This window comes from Labeo rohita, chromosome 23 (genome assembly GCF_022985175.1).
Source record: "Labeo rohita strain BAU-BD-2019 chromosome 23, IGBB_LRoh.1.0, whole genome shotgun sequence".
In the NCBI taxonomy this organism is placed as follows: domain Eukaryota; kingdom Metazoa; phylum Chordata; class Actinopteri; order Cypriniformes; family Cyprinidae; genus Labeo; species Labeo rohita.
The window spans coordinates 14,857,476-14,873,889 of NC_066891.1; the positions used below are offsets into that span (position 1 = coordinate 14,857,476).

Below are 16,414 nucleotides of genomic sequence, written 5' to 3' on the forward strand. Positions count from 1 at the left end.
CAAAACGTGTATGACTTTGTTTTTTTCCCGTGGAACTCAAAAGCAGATGTTTAGAAGAAGGTTCAAGATGCTCTTCTATATACAAAAATTGCCATTGCAGTGATGTGAATTTTAAGAGGAAAATCTTTTTATTTGGACATTTCATTTCATTTTCATTATTTTGTTTTTAAATAATATTAATTAAAAAAAGAATAATAAAAAAATAAAAATACTATACGTGTATATATATATATATATAATTTATAAATATAATATTAATATTAAATAAATATATAAATAATATAAAATTAAATGAAAAATTGCATTTTTTAAATAATTTTAATAAAAAATTATATTTAATATTTATATAAAAACTATAATATGTGTGTGTGCGTGTGTGTGTGTGTATAAATACAATTTAAATATAATATTAACTTACTATAATATTAATTTAAAATTATATATATATATATTTAATTGTAATGAAGAATTATATATTTAATTTATACAAATATAATATTATGATAAAAATAATATTAATAATAAATAAAATATATTAAATAAACACATATATTAAATTAAAATTAAATGATTCATTTGATTGAATTATTACAATAATTTTATTTGTATTTTTTATTTGGTAAGGATTTTTATACATTTTTAAAATTGTAATAAAATATAAAATTTAATATTTATCTAAAATATATAATGTGTGTGTGTGTCTGGGTGTTTATATAAATATAATTTATAAAAATATAATATTAACATAAAATAATATTAATATTAAAATATATTACATAAATAAATATATATAAACATAAAATATTAATATTAATTAAAATAGTATATATTGTATATAAATATATATATATATATATATATATATATATATATGTGTGTGTGTGTGTGTAATATTTTAATATAATTTATACAAATATAATATTAATATTAAAATAAATATTAAATATTAATATTGAAATAAAGCTGCTCTTCGCCATACTATGAATGTACATGGTGACCACAGCTTTCAAGTAAGATTTTATGTAAGTGTTCACTTAAATTTCAGTCTTTGTCACACAAAAATATCATATTTTTCAAAGGACATGGAATATAGGGCAGAAGTTGTATGAAATACTTTTGTGATATAACGAACTGTAATACTTTTGTGATATAACAGATTTTTTGGTAATTTTTGGTGTTTGATGGCTCTCATGTTAAGTAACAGAAAACTCGTTATTCAAAGTTTCTCATTTTGTGAAAAAAAGTCATACAGGATTGGGTGAACTATTCCTTTAAAGATAAAATTATACAGCACATCTTACCTTTACACTTGTTGGTGGTCTTGTCAAGAATGGCCTTAGTAGACACTATTTTTCCATAGCTGTGCAATACAAAATAAGAACAAACAGAAACATTTGGTTTACATGAACGGATAAACACCTTAAACAGCTTTTTAACAGCTTAATAATAATAAATCCACCCAAACTCATAAGACTTGCTGATGTGTATCTGATGTTTTATAAGGTCAAACACAGTTTGGTAGAGCCAAAGTAACCTAAGCCGGAAACAGGCGAGCAGCGGGGGCACAAAAACCCATAAACGCACGGCACCGCATTCACAATGTGCCGCTCAATGGGCCCCCATATCCAGAAATCATTTGCATTGAATCTTCATGAGGGTGCCGAGGTGGTGGAGAAGCCCTGATCAAATGGTAATGCTCTTTGAATAATGCATTCCATACCTTGTTCATGCTGCTTTGCATATCATGGGAAAAGGCATTTGCGCAGCACGATACAGGTTTATAGCTGTAGCTTTGTGTACAGGTCTGTGGATCGCTGGAGGCTTGCGGGTGTTTGAGGGACGGGGAGGGGGAGGGGGGTGGTTGTTCTCAATCCAGGCATGTGCTTGCAGTGTAACCTGAGAGTTCTCCTTGTCTGCCCTGCACAGCTTTGGCTGAGATCCACAACAATCAACCTACAATGCCCTCCACCACACTCCTCATCTGGGTCCTACTGCCTGCACACTCGACTAAATCTATATCATGTAATTGTAGTATAGATTATATGGGATAGTAATATGGGAAAATTACAAAAGCAGTTTCAGCTTTTTATTTATTCATTTATGTTTTAAAGGGATAGTTCACCTAAAAATGAAAATTCTGTCATTAATTACTCACCCTCATGTCTTTCCTAACCCGTAAGACCTTTAACCTTTGTCTTTTTGTTTTCTTTGTGCATTGCTGTCTATGCAGGATAAGAAAGCTCTCGGATTTAATCAAAAATATCTTAATTTGTATTCCGAAGATGAACAAAAGTCTTACAGGTTTGGAACAACATGAGGGTGAGTAATTAATGACAGATTTTTCATTTTGGATGAAGTATCTCTTTAAGGGTCATTCATGTAGGACAAGGAATGGAACAAACACAGATGTTTTGAAACATGATTTTAAAAGTTCTAACTTTCACAAGACATCTTCAGTCATTGAATCAAATATGCCTGCCCAGTTTATGTTTTTATTAAAACAGATTTAAAAACAGCACAGATGGCAACAAAATGCACTGCCAAAATTATTTATTTATCTTTAAAACCACCTGATATGTATACATAATAGCATGAACTGCTTAGGCCCAGCAGTAGATGCTTGCACCATAAATTATTTGGCTTAGGGCTTTGCATGTAACATTTGAGAACGAGCTTTATCACTTCCTGATAAACTGGCACTAAATATCACTAAGAAATGTAGGAGAAGCCACTGAATATAGTCATTTTTTATGTATAAATAATTACTCACACCTCATACTGATGAAACAATAAAAGCAGTCATTGTTTTCGGAGGTGGATGCCTGCTGTTCGGCCATTTTCCATTTTTTGCATTAATCATTTTTCGCAAGTCAAAATTGACCTTAAGCGAGTGTAAAAACTTTTTTGCAAAATAAGGGATTTTTTTTCCATCATTCTTTTCTATAAAAGCCAGTTACCACCAATGAATAAAAAAAGGTAATTGCGACTTTTTTTCTCAGAATTGCATGATATAAACTTGCATGATATAAACTTACAATTCTGACTTTTTTTCTCAGAATTGTGAGACATAAACTATAAATTCAGATTTTTTTTCCTCAGAATCGTGTGATATAAAATCACAATTGCGTGTTATAAAGTCAGAATTGTGAGATCTAAACAAAAAATTCAGACTTTTTTTTCCTCAGAATTGCGAGATATAAACTCGCAATTGTGAGTTATAAAGTCAAAATTGCGAGACAAACTCGCAATTTGAGAAATAAAATCGCAATTCTGAGAAAGTCAGAATTACGAGATATGAACTCGCAATTGCGAGTAATTAAAATCACATAAAAACTTGAAATTCTGACTTTTCTTAGAATTTTGAGTTTCTGAATTCTCAATTCTGACTTTTTTTCTCAGAATTGTGAGATATAAGCTCACAATTCTGATTTTTTTTCTTGAAATTGTGATATAAACTCGCAATTGCGTGTTATAAAGTCAGAATTGCGAAATCTAAACTAAAAATTCACATTTTTTGTCAGAATTGCGAGACAAACTCACAATTTTAAGAAATAAAGTCGCAATTATGAGAAAGTCAGAATTATGAGATATAAACTCAATTGCGAGTAATTAAAATTGCATAAAAACTCAAAATTCTGACTTTTTCTTGCAACTGTGAGTTTGTATTTTGCAATTCTGACTTTTTCTCACAATTCTATTTTTTTCTTTTTTTCGTGTTATAAAGTCAGAATTTACAAACTCACATTAAAACTTGCTTTTTCTCAGAGTTGCGTGATATAAACTTGCAATTCAGACTTTTTTCTCAGAATTCTGAGATATAAACTCAAAATTCAGATTTTTTTCTTGTGTAATATAAACTCAATTGCATGTTATAAAGTCGAGATACAAACTTGCATCAAAACTTGCAGTTCTGACTTTTTTCTCGCAATTATGAGTTTGTATCTTGCAATTCTGACTTTTTCTCCGAATTGTGAGATATAAACTCACAATTGTGAGTTATGAAGTCCAATACTGAGGGGGGGAAAAGTATTGATAGTTCTCAGAATTGCAACTTTATATCTCACAATTCTGTCTTAATAACTTGTTATACAGTGAGAATTGCGAGATATAAACTCACAATTCTGTGAAAAAAGTCAGAATTGCGAGATGTAAACTTGCAATTGCGAGAAAAGAGAATTGTGATATAAAAAGTAACAATTACCTTTTTATTCAGTAGTGAAATCAGGCATCCATACATTTCTAATGGTATATTTTAAAATGTGTAAAAAACACAGGGTGATGGAAACTAATATGTAATAAAATTGTGAACACTGACATGGAATTGTTGAATTTGATTAGTGATGCACTGAAAGTTTAGCAACCAGAAATATTTAAAAAAAATTGGTTTCAGCAAAAATTGTTTTTGATACATAATATACTTAGGATCAACAATATGTAAAATTAGCATTATGACATAGATGGAATAGGCAATTTGACTGTCAGAGACGCAGTAAAATGAAAAATAGTCTCCTGTTAAAAAAAAAATCAGTTTCAGCCAAAATTGTTTTGGAGGGCTATAACCATTGGCTAAAATAGTTTTAGCACTTCTCTTGATGACTGTTTTGACTGTGTTATTGCCTATTTCATGCACACAAGCCACAACATAAGCCTATTTATTTTTCCATCCTAAATATGCATGACTGCATGGTTAATTGCGTTTTATTATTTGCATTTAGTTTTGTTTTTCCCTGATGTCACTATCAGTGCAGCCCAGGGGTGCACAGACAGTTAGTCATGTGTGAGATCCAACCAAAAGTCATGGTCAAGCAAGCACTATCAGATGGGCTGCAGATATTAGTGTAAAACAAAACGAAACTAATACTCATATTAACCCTGCTGCAGCAGTTGGTGCGACAGTTAGCTCTAAAATTAGTGTCAAGAAAAGGCTTTACTTCTGTAACGCTTGACTCTGATTCATTCAGTAGCAAAACACAATAAATCATTCACTCTACTGATTCATTCAAAACAGCGATTCATTTAAGAACCAAACAAGTGACCAATTTTCAGTCATCAAATCATTCACTTAACTGATTTAGTCAAAAATTAAGATATTTAGCTTCTTGACCCTGCATAGACAGCAACATAACCTTGTTCAAGAGTTGAACTACTGATGTAACATGGACTATTTTAATGATGTCCTTACTACCTTTCTGGGTCTTGAATGTGGTAGGTGTGTTGCTGTCTATGCAGGGTCAGAAAGCTCTTGGATTTCATCCAAAATATCTTAGTTTGTGTTCTGAAGAGGAGCGAAGGTCTTACAGGTTTGGAATGACATGAGTGTGAGTAACAGAATTTAAATTTTTGGTGAACTATCCCTTTAAATATATGAAATGTATGAATGCGCCACAGCATTTACTTGTAAAACAAGCTGTAGTGTTCTGAAACCATTCGGTTTGTGATCTGCTCTCTCGCTTTCTATAAAGGTAACAGGAATTACTTGACCAAACATCCTCTCTGCCAACAGCTTCTTTGCTAAGAAACACCTGATATATTTGACTAGCTCTTATCTCTCCCTCTCAGTCTCTCTTTCTCACACTCCCCCAAATCTCTCTTTCTCTCTCACAGCTTCTCCCCACCCCCATCACCAACAACTTTAGTCTCCTCTCCCTCCCAGCTGTTGCCCTTGTTTGTCTTTCCCTTTCCCCATGGGCTCAGAGTTTCCTGTAGGGCTGGGCAGTCTCATCTCAGACGTTTCTTCCAGAGAGGGCCTCGATCTCCAGTACTATACTTCTCAAATCTGTGCACTTTCTTACTTCGCCATCTTAAATAAGTGAGCAGTTTGTCCTAAAATGAAATATATACTTCAATAAAGCTTAAAGGGCACCTACTGTATTATGCACCTTTTTTCAAGATGTAATATAAGTCTCAGGTGTCCCCAGAATGTGTCTGTAAAGTTTCAGTTCAAAATACCCCACTGATAATTTATTATATCATTTTGAAAATCCCTATTTTGAGTGAAAGCAGAAACACGCTGTTTTCGTGCATGTCTCTTTAAATGCAAATGAGCTCCCTGTCCCCTTTTTCAGAATAGCGCTGAGCCTTTACAGCTCGTGCCTTAGATACTCTGCTAAAAAACATCTGTTTAGTTTTGATTATCATGTCTATCGCACTGAAATCGTGTTTTAAAACCATATCAGTTTAAACTTTATATAGGCTATACTGTTTTCTGAGCACACACATCCGAAGCACACACACAGAAAGCGGCTGTCACACGGCATGTGAGTATTAAACTAAGTTCTCCTTCATGTCTTATTGCTCTTAAACTGTCACATACACACAAGTTTATGTTAAAAACACACATAAGTTATAAAAACACGTCTGTGAAGGGCATGGTGTTAGAACTGGTACACTATTGTCGTTTGCGGATACAAAATGACAGCGTTGTGGGTGGAAACATGCAGATTAAGGGGCGGTAATATTATGATTAAGATCCCCTTCCTATGTCACTAGGGGAGTGAAATCTGAGCGGCTGTCTTTTTTTCACATGCTTGCAGAAAAAGGCTTATCAAAAGTTACTGGGTTGTCCTTTTTCACATTTACTGGGTTGGTGGATGCACAGAGGACTCGATAATAGCACTTTAATAAGGAAAAAGTCAGATTTTCATGATATGTATGACATTTTTTTGGCCAAAATAGATCACATCAAACTGGGCATCAAAGATATTAAGTTGTTCACTTTTGTTTTGGCAATGTAACAAAAATTAAAAACAACAGAAAACTGAATTGTCTTATAAAAAGGTAATACATTTAGATTTGCAATTAATGTTAATTTAGCATTATTTATATCATATTTTAGAATGTGTTAATATTGTGAATTAGCTTTTATTTATATATTTTCAAATTTCATTTTAATATTAGTTTAAGTTTTAGAAATTAGGTGCTTTTGTCAGTTTGTTAGTTTATTAGTTCATTTGTTTATTCTATTTAGCTGTTATATTTATCAGTTTTTATATCAGTTTTAGTTATTTTAGTACTTAAAGGAGAAGTCCACTTCCAGAACAATTTACAAATAATTTACTCACCCCCTTGTCATCCAAGATGTTCATGTCTTTCTTTCGTCAGCTGTAAAGAAACTGTTTTTTGAAAACATTTCAGCATTTTTCTTCATATAATGGACTGATGCGGTGCTCAGATTTTGAACTTCCAAAATGCAGTTTGAATGCGGCTTCAAACGATCCCAAATGCAGTTGTAAACGATCCTAGCCGAGATAGAAGGGTTTTATCTAGCATAACGTTTGGTTATTTTCATTTTTAAAAATACAATTTATATACTTTTTAATGCCAAACGCTCGTCTTGTCTTACTCTGCTTGGACTGTTTTTGTTCCGGTTCATGACAGGCTATGTCGAAAAATTCCCATCTCATGTTCTCCCTCAACTTCAAAATAGTCCTATAACGCTGTTTTACCTTTTTTGTTAAGGGTGTTTGATCTTCTTTGCATGTTCACTTTGCAAAGACTGAGTCGGTACTTCTGCAGTGATGTAGGATGATTTTGAAATGATTTTTGAAGTTGAGGGAGAAAATACGATTGGAGTTTTTTGACATACCCTAACTGTCTTGAGTCAGAATACACAGAGTTCACGGAGAAATGGCAAGATGAGAGCTTGACATTAAAAAGTATATTAATTATATTTTTTAAATGAAAATAACCAATCGTTTCGCTAGATAAGACCCTTCTTCCTTGGCTGGGATCATTTACAACCGCATTTGGGATCGTTTGAAGACGCATTTAAACTGCTTTTTGGAAGTTCAAATCGGGGCACCATAACAGTCCATTATATGGAAAAAAAATGCAGAAATGTTTTCTTCAAAAAAATAATTTCTTTACGACTGAAGAAAGACATAAACATCATAACAAAAGGTTAAATATATGAAAACAACTATTTTTAAACATCATAAATTTTTGTGTATACTCTGGGATATCTAGGTGGGAGAAGCCGAAGCCAAAATCTCTCGTCAAATGCTTCCCTACTTTTATCAGCCCTAAAAGGAAGTGAGGTGCAGGCAGGGAAAGAGGCGAGGAGGGGGAATCATCATGCCTAGCTGTTGGAAACACTGCAGTTGGTTAACAAAAAAGAGCTTTGTTTGAAACCCAAACCTCGGTTGAGTTTATGTCATTACATTCCACCAAAACATCTTCAAACATGAAAGCACAGATCTGATGGTGACAAAGTGATATGAGATTTATTCAAAAAGAAGAATTCTCTATATACCAACACAAACACAAGGAATGAGAACCAATACCAAGATGAAGAACGAGCACCCCTCTGGCACTGCACCAAAATGTTATAAAATATCAAAAACATCTCATGAATAGAAATGTGTGATTTACACAATGTCTACTAAATCAAGAAGCTGTATAGGCTTATCCAAAAACACTTCGTGTTGAAATGAATGCGAATTATCTGCCAGGAAATTCATTTCTAACCTCCTCATAAAGGGTCAAACCAGGACGCTCAAAGTCTTAGATTTCCTCTCCCACACACTCCTTCTGTTTCTTAATGCATTTTCTGCTCTTATTATACACCCTGAGTTCCTCTCCAACTGCTGATGAACCTCAACTTACTTGCTTCCACCATTCCTAATCCTAAATTCATTTTCACACAGGTTTGTTAAAGGACACTTACGGTTGACAGAGCTTGACCAGGTCCTGGTCCGTGGTTCCTGGATGGAGACCACGGATGTACAGGTTGGTTTTGCTCAGCTGGTCTCCACCGCTGCTGCTTCCATTACTGCTGGTGGTGGTGGTGGTGTTGGGACTGGGCGGCGCCATCTGTTGGGTGGAGGACGCATACGCCTGCTGTGAAAACAGAGATAAGATATAATGACATGAGTTTTCCTTTAAAATCTGTGAATTCTGCAGAAGGAGTTATTGTGCTGACCATTAGTGACTCAGAATCAAAATGAAGGGAAAATAACAGGAATTTTTATAGACATAACTAATCTTTAAAAAATGATTTTAGTCAGAAATTTAAATTCTGTAAATATTACTCATCCTCATGTCATTTCAAACCCATATACGGTTTTTTCCATAGAACACAAAGGGAGATTTCCATGCAACAACAGTTCATACTAAATAAATTGACCCATAAACGTAATTGTGCTATATTCCAAGTCTTCTTGAAGCCATGCAAAAGCGTTTTGTGGAAAAACTGAACAAAATTGTATTCATTATTTGCTGTCAAAGGGATAATTCACTCAAAAATGAAAATTCTGTCATTAATCGCTCACACTCGTGTCGTTCCAAACCTGTAGGGCGTTCATTCATCTTCTGAACACAAATTAAGATATATTTGATGAAATCCAAAAGCTTTCTGACCCTGCATAGACAGCAACGCAACTAACTCGTTCGAGGCCTAGGAAAGTAGTAAGGACATCGTTCAAATCAACCCTATCTCATGACGAAAACGTGCCTGTGGGAATTTTTTTGCAAGACACTAAATATGTTGCACAATGTACGTTTTGTGACATATTCAATGTCTAAAAGAGTGTTCTGTTTTTTGGCGCAGTAACTCTAATGCTCCATGACGTTTTAAAGGGGTCATCGGATGCCCATTTTCCACAAGTTGATATGATTCTTTAGGGTCTTAACGAAAAGTCTAAAATATACTTTGGTAAAAATTTCTCAATGGTTGTGTAAAACAACACCCTTTTTACCTTGCCAAAATCATCTCTGCAAAAATCATCCTGTTCTGGTTGAGGTTGCTTTAAATGTTAATGTGCTCTGCTCGCTCCGCCCCTTTCTTCTATCTGTGGAGTGACGAGCCTGTTTACTTTAGCCGCATTTAGCCACTAAACTTGCTAACTAGCACGTTATTAGGAAAGGCGATTGCAAAGATTTGTAAAAAACCCTTATAGTCACTTCTGCTCAGTGGCGATTTCTTTAAGACTGCAAGGGAAGCTCAGCTTCCCCTATAATGTCACAAAATTAATGGTCAAATTATGTACTATTGTATTAACATTTTATTGACTAAAAATGCGTTAGAAAACGTTCATCTCAAAGACGAGTTCGTTCAGAATCAGTTAGATATAGCAGGTCGGCTGACTTGCTGTATCTAACTATCTAACTTCTCATACATTCCCGTAGCGTCACAGTGCATTTCCCCGTTGAAGCCCAGCGTCCATTGACTTCAATGCGGCTGCTTTGAACGTTTTTTTTTCAGTGCTTTGAAACTAGACGGTCATTGGATAAACGCTGCGATTATGTCCCGCCCACGGACGCTCAGCGTCTCTGGGGGTGAATGAGGAGCAAATGAGGAGTGGGCTGGCCTGGACTCCGAGCTTCTGCGTGATGATTGGAGGGTCTGTCGAAAGATTGCATCTCCTTTTGACTGACAGCGATTTTGTACTATAAGGAATCGCTGAAGCTATTCGCGCTCAGTCCCATCGCGGATTTCTCAAGTTCAGTCGAAATAAAAACTGCTGCAACCTATTTCTTTATATTTGCTTGGCGAAATTGCTTGATTTTCATCATACATTTCACACAATTATACACCACATTCCTTGTTTCACTTTTACAGAGTTTAATATTTTTTTTAGATCGTTCATTCATTCATTCATGTTAATATTTAATGTAGTAATCAATATATATATATATAGATTACTACATTAAATATTAACATGGAGGATGACTATAAATTAATATATATATATATATATATATATATATATATAGTAATCTTGAAAAATTTTAACATAACATAATGAAACCTTATATTTCTATTAAAATACTTTATAAATAAATAAATAAATAAATAAATCTCCATAATAACCTTATTTAAATTGCAAAATATTTATACTATATAGTAGCATCTGACTAAAAGAAAAAATACATCATATTTTGCATAATAAAACTAAAGCTTTTTTTTTTTTACGATTGTTTGCATTGTGACTTACTTATGACAATAAGGCACATTCTTGTGAATAAATAAATAGACAATTTTATGATGTAGGCCGAAAATGAGCTTCCCCCTATTTGACAGACCAGTAGCCGCCACTGCTTCTGCTGTAAGTGAAGCTGGATCACGAATGATTCGTGTGAATATAGATGGATATATGCAGATCGGGAGGCGCATTCCATTCACAAACAAACGTAATCCACTGCATCTTCAGCGGCTCAGATGTCGGGAGTAAATGCCCGATAGCATGAACAAAAGCGAATGTGACGTGAATACACAATTGTGAACATGTCGTTTTAGCATGTTTTTTGATCTCTCATTTTTCAGCTCTTTCATCGTGAGTCATGTTTTTCACGGGATTCGTACCCAAGGATTCTGCATCCTAAGTCCATTTCCACTGACTGAGCTACCGAGCAAGCTTGTTACACCCGGTGTGGTGCCCATTTTTGACCTCCTGCCAAATTATTACCCCCTCTCGCCAAAATCGCTACGTGATTGTCCTGTTGTTGTCTATGCAGGGTCAGAAAGCTTTCGGATTCCATCAAAAATATCTTCATTTGTGTTTCGAAGATGAATGATGGTCTTACGGGTTTAGAACGACATGAGGGTGAGTAATTAATAACAGAATTTTCATTTTTGGGTAAACTATCTAAGGCAGTTCGATTCAGGAATTTTTGGAATTTCGAGTCCAATTCCTGGTTCTGGAATCGATGGGATTTGATTCCAAGAATCGATTCCTCACTGTTGTTTGTGATTCCCTTTTTTTTTTTAGATTGGAGTGAATGATGTTTAATGATATTTAATAATGTTTATGACAAGCATTTGACATTAAAAAGTATAGAAATTGTATTATTTTTATGAAAATAACCAATCGTTTTGATACATAAGACCCTTCTTCCTTGGCTGGGATTATTTACAACTGCAATTGGGATCGTTTGAAGCCGCATTTAAACTGCATTTTGGAAGTTCAAAACTGGGGAACCATAACAGTCCATTATATGGAGAAAAATGCTGAAATGTTTTCCTCAAAAAACATAATTTCTTTACGACTGAAAAAGAAAGACATGAACATCTTTGATGACAAGGTGGTGAGTACATGTGAATCTTTGTTTTGGAAGTGGACTTCTCCTTTAACAACTCCTGTCCTGTGGCATCATGGGACAGTAAAGTGTTCATCTGATACACATTTTGACAGAAGTAGTAGGTCATCCACGTACTTTTCGCCTACTGTTTTATGAATACTGTAAATGAAGACATACTATTCTTTTCACATGCTGTTTATCGCCTATTATACAGGGAAGTGTGTGATTTCAGGTGCAGCCACAGTCTTTAAAGAATGATTACTTCACAAATCAGACCGGTCAGTTTTTCACTGGTTGAATAATTCAGCTTTTGAGTTAAATCTATCACCTTATTCTTCAATGTGGACATAAGCCAATGGGCGAGACTTCTGGTTTATTAGTATCTCTAGGGAAATAACGAGAAGAATAAGAATGTGCAGTAAATGGTAAAACTGTTTGCACTACAAACCAGTGTGTTCATAATAAAGATAATACATTAAAGTAATATGGTAAGACACACCAATTTGCAATGTCAAGCAGCAAAACAAGCTGTTTTGTACAGCTAAAAATAGCTGGACGTGGATGAGACCGGAAACCAGACCTATAAAATTTACAAATGGCTGCGCCCACTCTTACAGAAAAATAAGGTGGATTGCAAGGCTCAAAAAGACTTGAAAATTGAAATATGATAAATCCAACAGTGTAGAGGTTTGGAATAACATGAGTTTGACTTTTGTTGAACTTTCCCTGTAAAAATGTGATTTGGTTTACATAAACAAGCAGAATTTGAAACAGAAAATGCCTCTGATTGTTGTTGTGTCCAAAGCCTGGGGCTTTCCCTCTCCTGAGAGGTTCTGTTAGTTTTCTAATTAACTCCTCATCAGTCAGAGGGGCAGGCAAGGATGAAGTATTTCATTAGTCAAGCCTGTGAAATCAAATCTCAGACAGAGAACAATGGGCCAGTTTAATACATGCCACAAGTTCACTGGTTTGGCTGAGATTGTTGGAAAAAGGGGCGAGGGGCACATCCAGAAGTGGCCGCGCAAACGTTATGTCATATATAGGGCTCTTGTCTTTTGCTCTCCTCTTGAGCCGGTTGAACTTAGTTATAGAAGCCTGTCTAATTGAGATCTGAGCTTGTTAGCGTTGAGCGCTAATCCCTCTCATGTGCTGGGTGCAGTCAGAAAGCACTGTCTCATTAGGACCGCTCTAGTCGGCTAACTCTGCCTCTGCATGGGAAAACAGATGACTGAACCACTGCCCCCCACTAAGCCCATCTGCCCTGCAACGCTGTTCAAGGTTGAGCAGTGCCGCTGCCGCACACCTAACAACACCAGTCTTACCCACACAAACACTACATGCTAAAAATAACAAAACCCACTAATGACTTCCATTCAGACAGACGTGTTGTTCAAATCAAGCCATATTATTTTGCAATTTTTACATTATTTCCTTCTCTAAAAATTGGATTAATTTAAAACACATTATGTATCACAGTTCTAATAAAAAAATAATTGTGCAGCACAAGTGTTTTCAACATAATAATAAGAATCATATGACTTTGAATATTGCTAATAATAATCACAGAAATAAGTTACATTTTAAAAAATATTCAAAAGACTCATGTTTTTCAAAAACATTAACAAAAATCTTACCAATCCCAAACATTTGAATATTAATATTATGGAAATATAAGGGAGGTTTTGTCTGGTTTATCTCAGTTCTGCAGAAAATTGTATTCCCAAACTAGTATTCCCAAAAGCGTTTTCAAAGTTGTAAATAAAACAAAGATTTTTGGATTATGTTTTACATGAAAATATTATTTCAGTTTTTCTACTTCAAAATTTTCTTAGCTACTTGTCATTTCTGTGTAATTATTGGTAAAATTTACTAGCAATTTCAGAGTGAAAACTGTTTAAAAAAACTTTTTTTCATGTGATATATCACTTGTCTTTGGAAATTAGATATATTAATTGTAAATATTACAAATTTTGTTTTTATATTATTATTTCAAGAATGAATTTTTAATTTATCAATATAATTTTATAAATATTTTAGATATATTATTTATAAACATTACAAATGTCATTTTTTATATTAATATTTCAAGAATGTATTTTTAATTTATCAATATAATTCTATAAATATTTTAAATATATTCGTTATAAATATTACAAATGTTGTTTTTATGTAAATATTTCAAGATATATATATTATATTATATTTTAATTTAATCTAACTTAGTTATATTTTGTGGTTGGACCAGGAAGGAAGGACCAGTAGGAAAAGTAAAAATCTGAACTGATGGCCAAAATATATATATATATTTTTTTTTTTTAAATATTACAAGTTTAGTTTTTTATATGAATATTTCAAGAATGTATTTTATATAATTGTATAAATATTTTAGATATATTAATTGTAAATATTATAAATGTAGTTTTTATAAGTATTTTTAATAAGAATATTTTTAATTTTAGAATATTTTTTAATTTAAGTATTTTATTTTATTTTATTTTATTTTTTTGATAATATATACTGTATTTTCTATATTTTAAAATAAAAAATATTTTGTTGTTGGACCAGTGAATATGTTAGAAGGAAAAGTAAAAATCTGAACTGGTGGCCAAAAAAAAAAAAAAAAAAATTCAACTGTCATTAGAAATTACATATGAACTGTAAATATAACAAATTTAGTTTTTTTATATATTAATATTTCAAGAATGTATTTTTAATTTAAGAATATAATTGTATAAATATTTTAATGTATTACAATTTTGAATAATACATTTACAGTGTGCACATTAAAATGTACTTTAATGGACAAGACAAGCAATATCACAAAAATATGTGTAATTGTATTACGCTTGCATTCTGGAAAGAAAAGTTTAGCTATGCATTTTAGTTCTGCTTAACTAAGTTTGCATGCCTTGTATTCTCCTCATGACTTCTCACGACCCATATGGACTCTACACAAACAACTCCCATTCAAGTACATCTGTTAAACCTACAGCATTAATTCTTGTTCATGCAGAGCATGTGATATATTAGGTGAAGACATTCCTGGGAGCGCACAACCGCGCTGACAGTGATTCACGCACGGCGACCATCCTCACGTGCTCCATCTGCTGCGACCGCTCTGTTTACTTCGCTTTGCGCTCAATGTATCTGAATGCAGAACAAATCCTTGTCAACATCTAATCAATACCAGCAAACGTGCCCTTGAACATCTCAGTTGCACTATAATGAAACCCGAGAGTCCTCCCTTATTTGCACTTGAGGACAGCACTGCAGTGGAAGCGGCTATAGGCCGCCTCTTCATTTCCATAGATATGCGCAGTGTGGTAATGAGAGCATGGCAGGGTTTGCACCTCTCTTGATTACTCCATTGCAGTGGCACTAGGGCAGACTCTTGGGAAGGTTTGCAGAAATAGAGGTCACAGGAGGCAGTAAGCAGCTCTGAAGGGTTAGCAGGGGATCTGGCTCTAAAGGGCTGGTACCAGGTGTGACTGGGGATGGAAATAAATGGTCTGTCTACCGCTCCAACCTGCATAGGTTATTGTATTGCGATGCATGCTTAGGTTTTGCCGGGGAATATGGACATTTAATGACCTACCAACACACATTGCGGTATAATGCAGGCTTCCATAGGAAGTGAAAATAACTTGCATGCATTTTATATGTGCTTTCTGTTGGAAAGGAGGTATATGGACAATGGCAATCCAATGATCGTACTTTTGTTTAATCATTTTGACGTAATAAATAAGACAAAGTAAAAGGTGCATTTATGATTGTTTTTTAGTTGTCAGTTTTTAAAAATACATACTACAAATGACAAATTACACTATTGTTTGAGAAATTATACTGTAATATGGATTTTGTTTGTTTTCATTTTTTAATGAGAGTATTTTCTGAATACATAATTATTATATGAATATGGTTTTTAAAACAATATTTTAATATATTACTATTTTTACAACATATATTTAACATTTTTAATAAAAAAGCATTTTTGATGTGTAGTTAGTCAAATTATATTCGAATCTGAGTTTTGATTGTTTTTAATTTTTTGTATGAATATTATACGAATATATGTTTATTATGAATATGATTTTTAAAACAATATTTAATATATTACTATTTTTTACAACGTATATGTATATATTCTTTTAATACAAAAGTATTGTTTTTTGTGATGGCTGTCAAATTATTGTAATGTTATTTAATAATTCTGACGTAATCAGTTTATCAAAATATGTAATATACATAATATCATATATAGATATCTGGGTCACAATGCAATAATATTGTTATTATTTTTAATGTGTAGTTAGTCAAATTATACTGTGGTTTGAGAAATTATATTGGAATCTGGACTTTTTTTAAAATAAATATTAAGATTTTAAGAATATATGTT

General features: G+C 33.2%; 1 protein-coding gene across 2 annotated transcripts in view; it reads right to left on the bottom strand.

Moving 5' to 3' along the window:
- Positions 1-16,414, bottom strand: part of rbms2b (RNA binding motif, single stranded interacting protein 2b) — a 37,668-nt gene that overhangs the window by 13,567 nt on the left and 7,687 nt on the right. For both annotated transcript variants that reach the window (XM_051097259.1, XM_051097258.1), the window contains exons 2-3: positions 8,666-8,838; positions 1,302-1,360 (exon numbers count right to left, since the gene is read on the bottom strand). In XM_051097259.1, the coding sequence (XP_050953216.1) occupies positions 1,302-1,360; positions 8,666-8,838 (232 nt within the window). The remainder of the gene's footprint in view (positions 1-1,301; positions 1,361-8,665; positions 8,839-16,414) is intronic.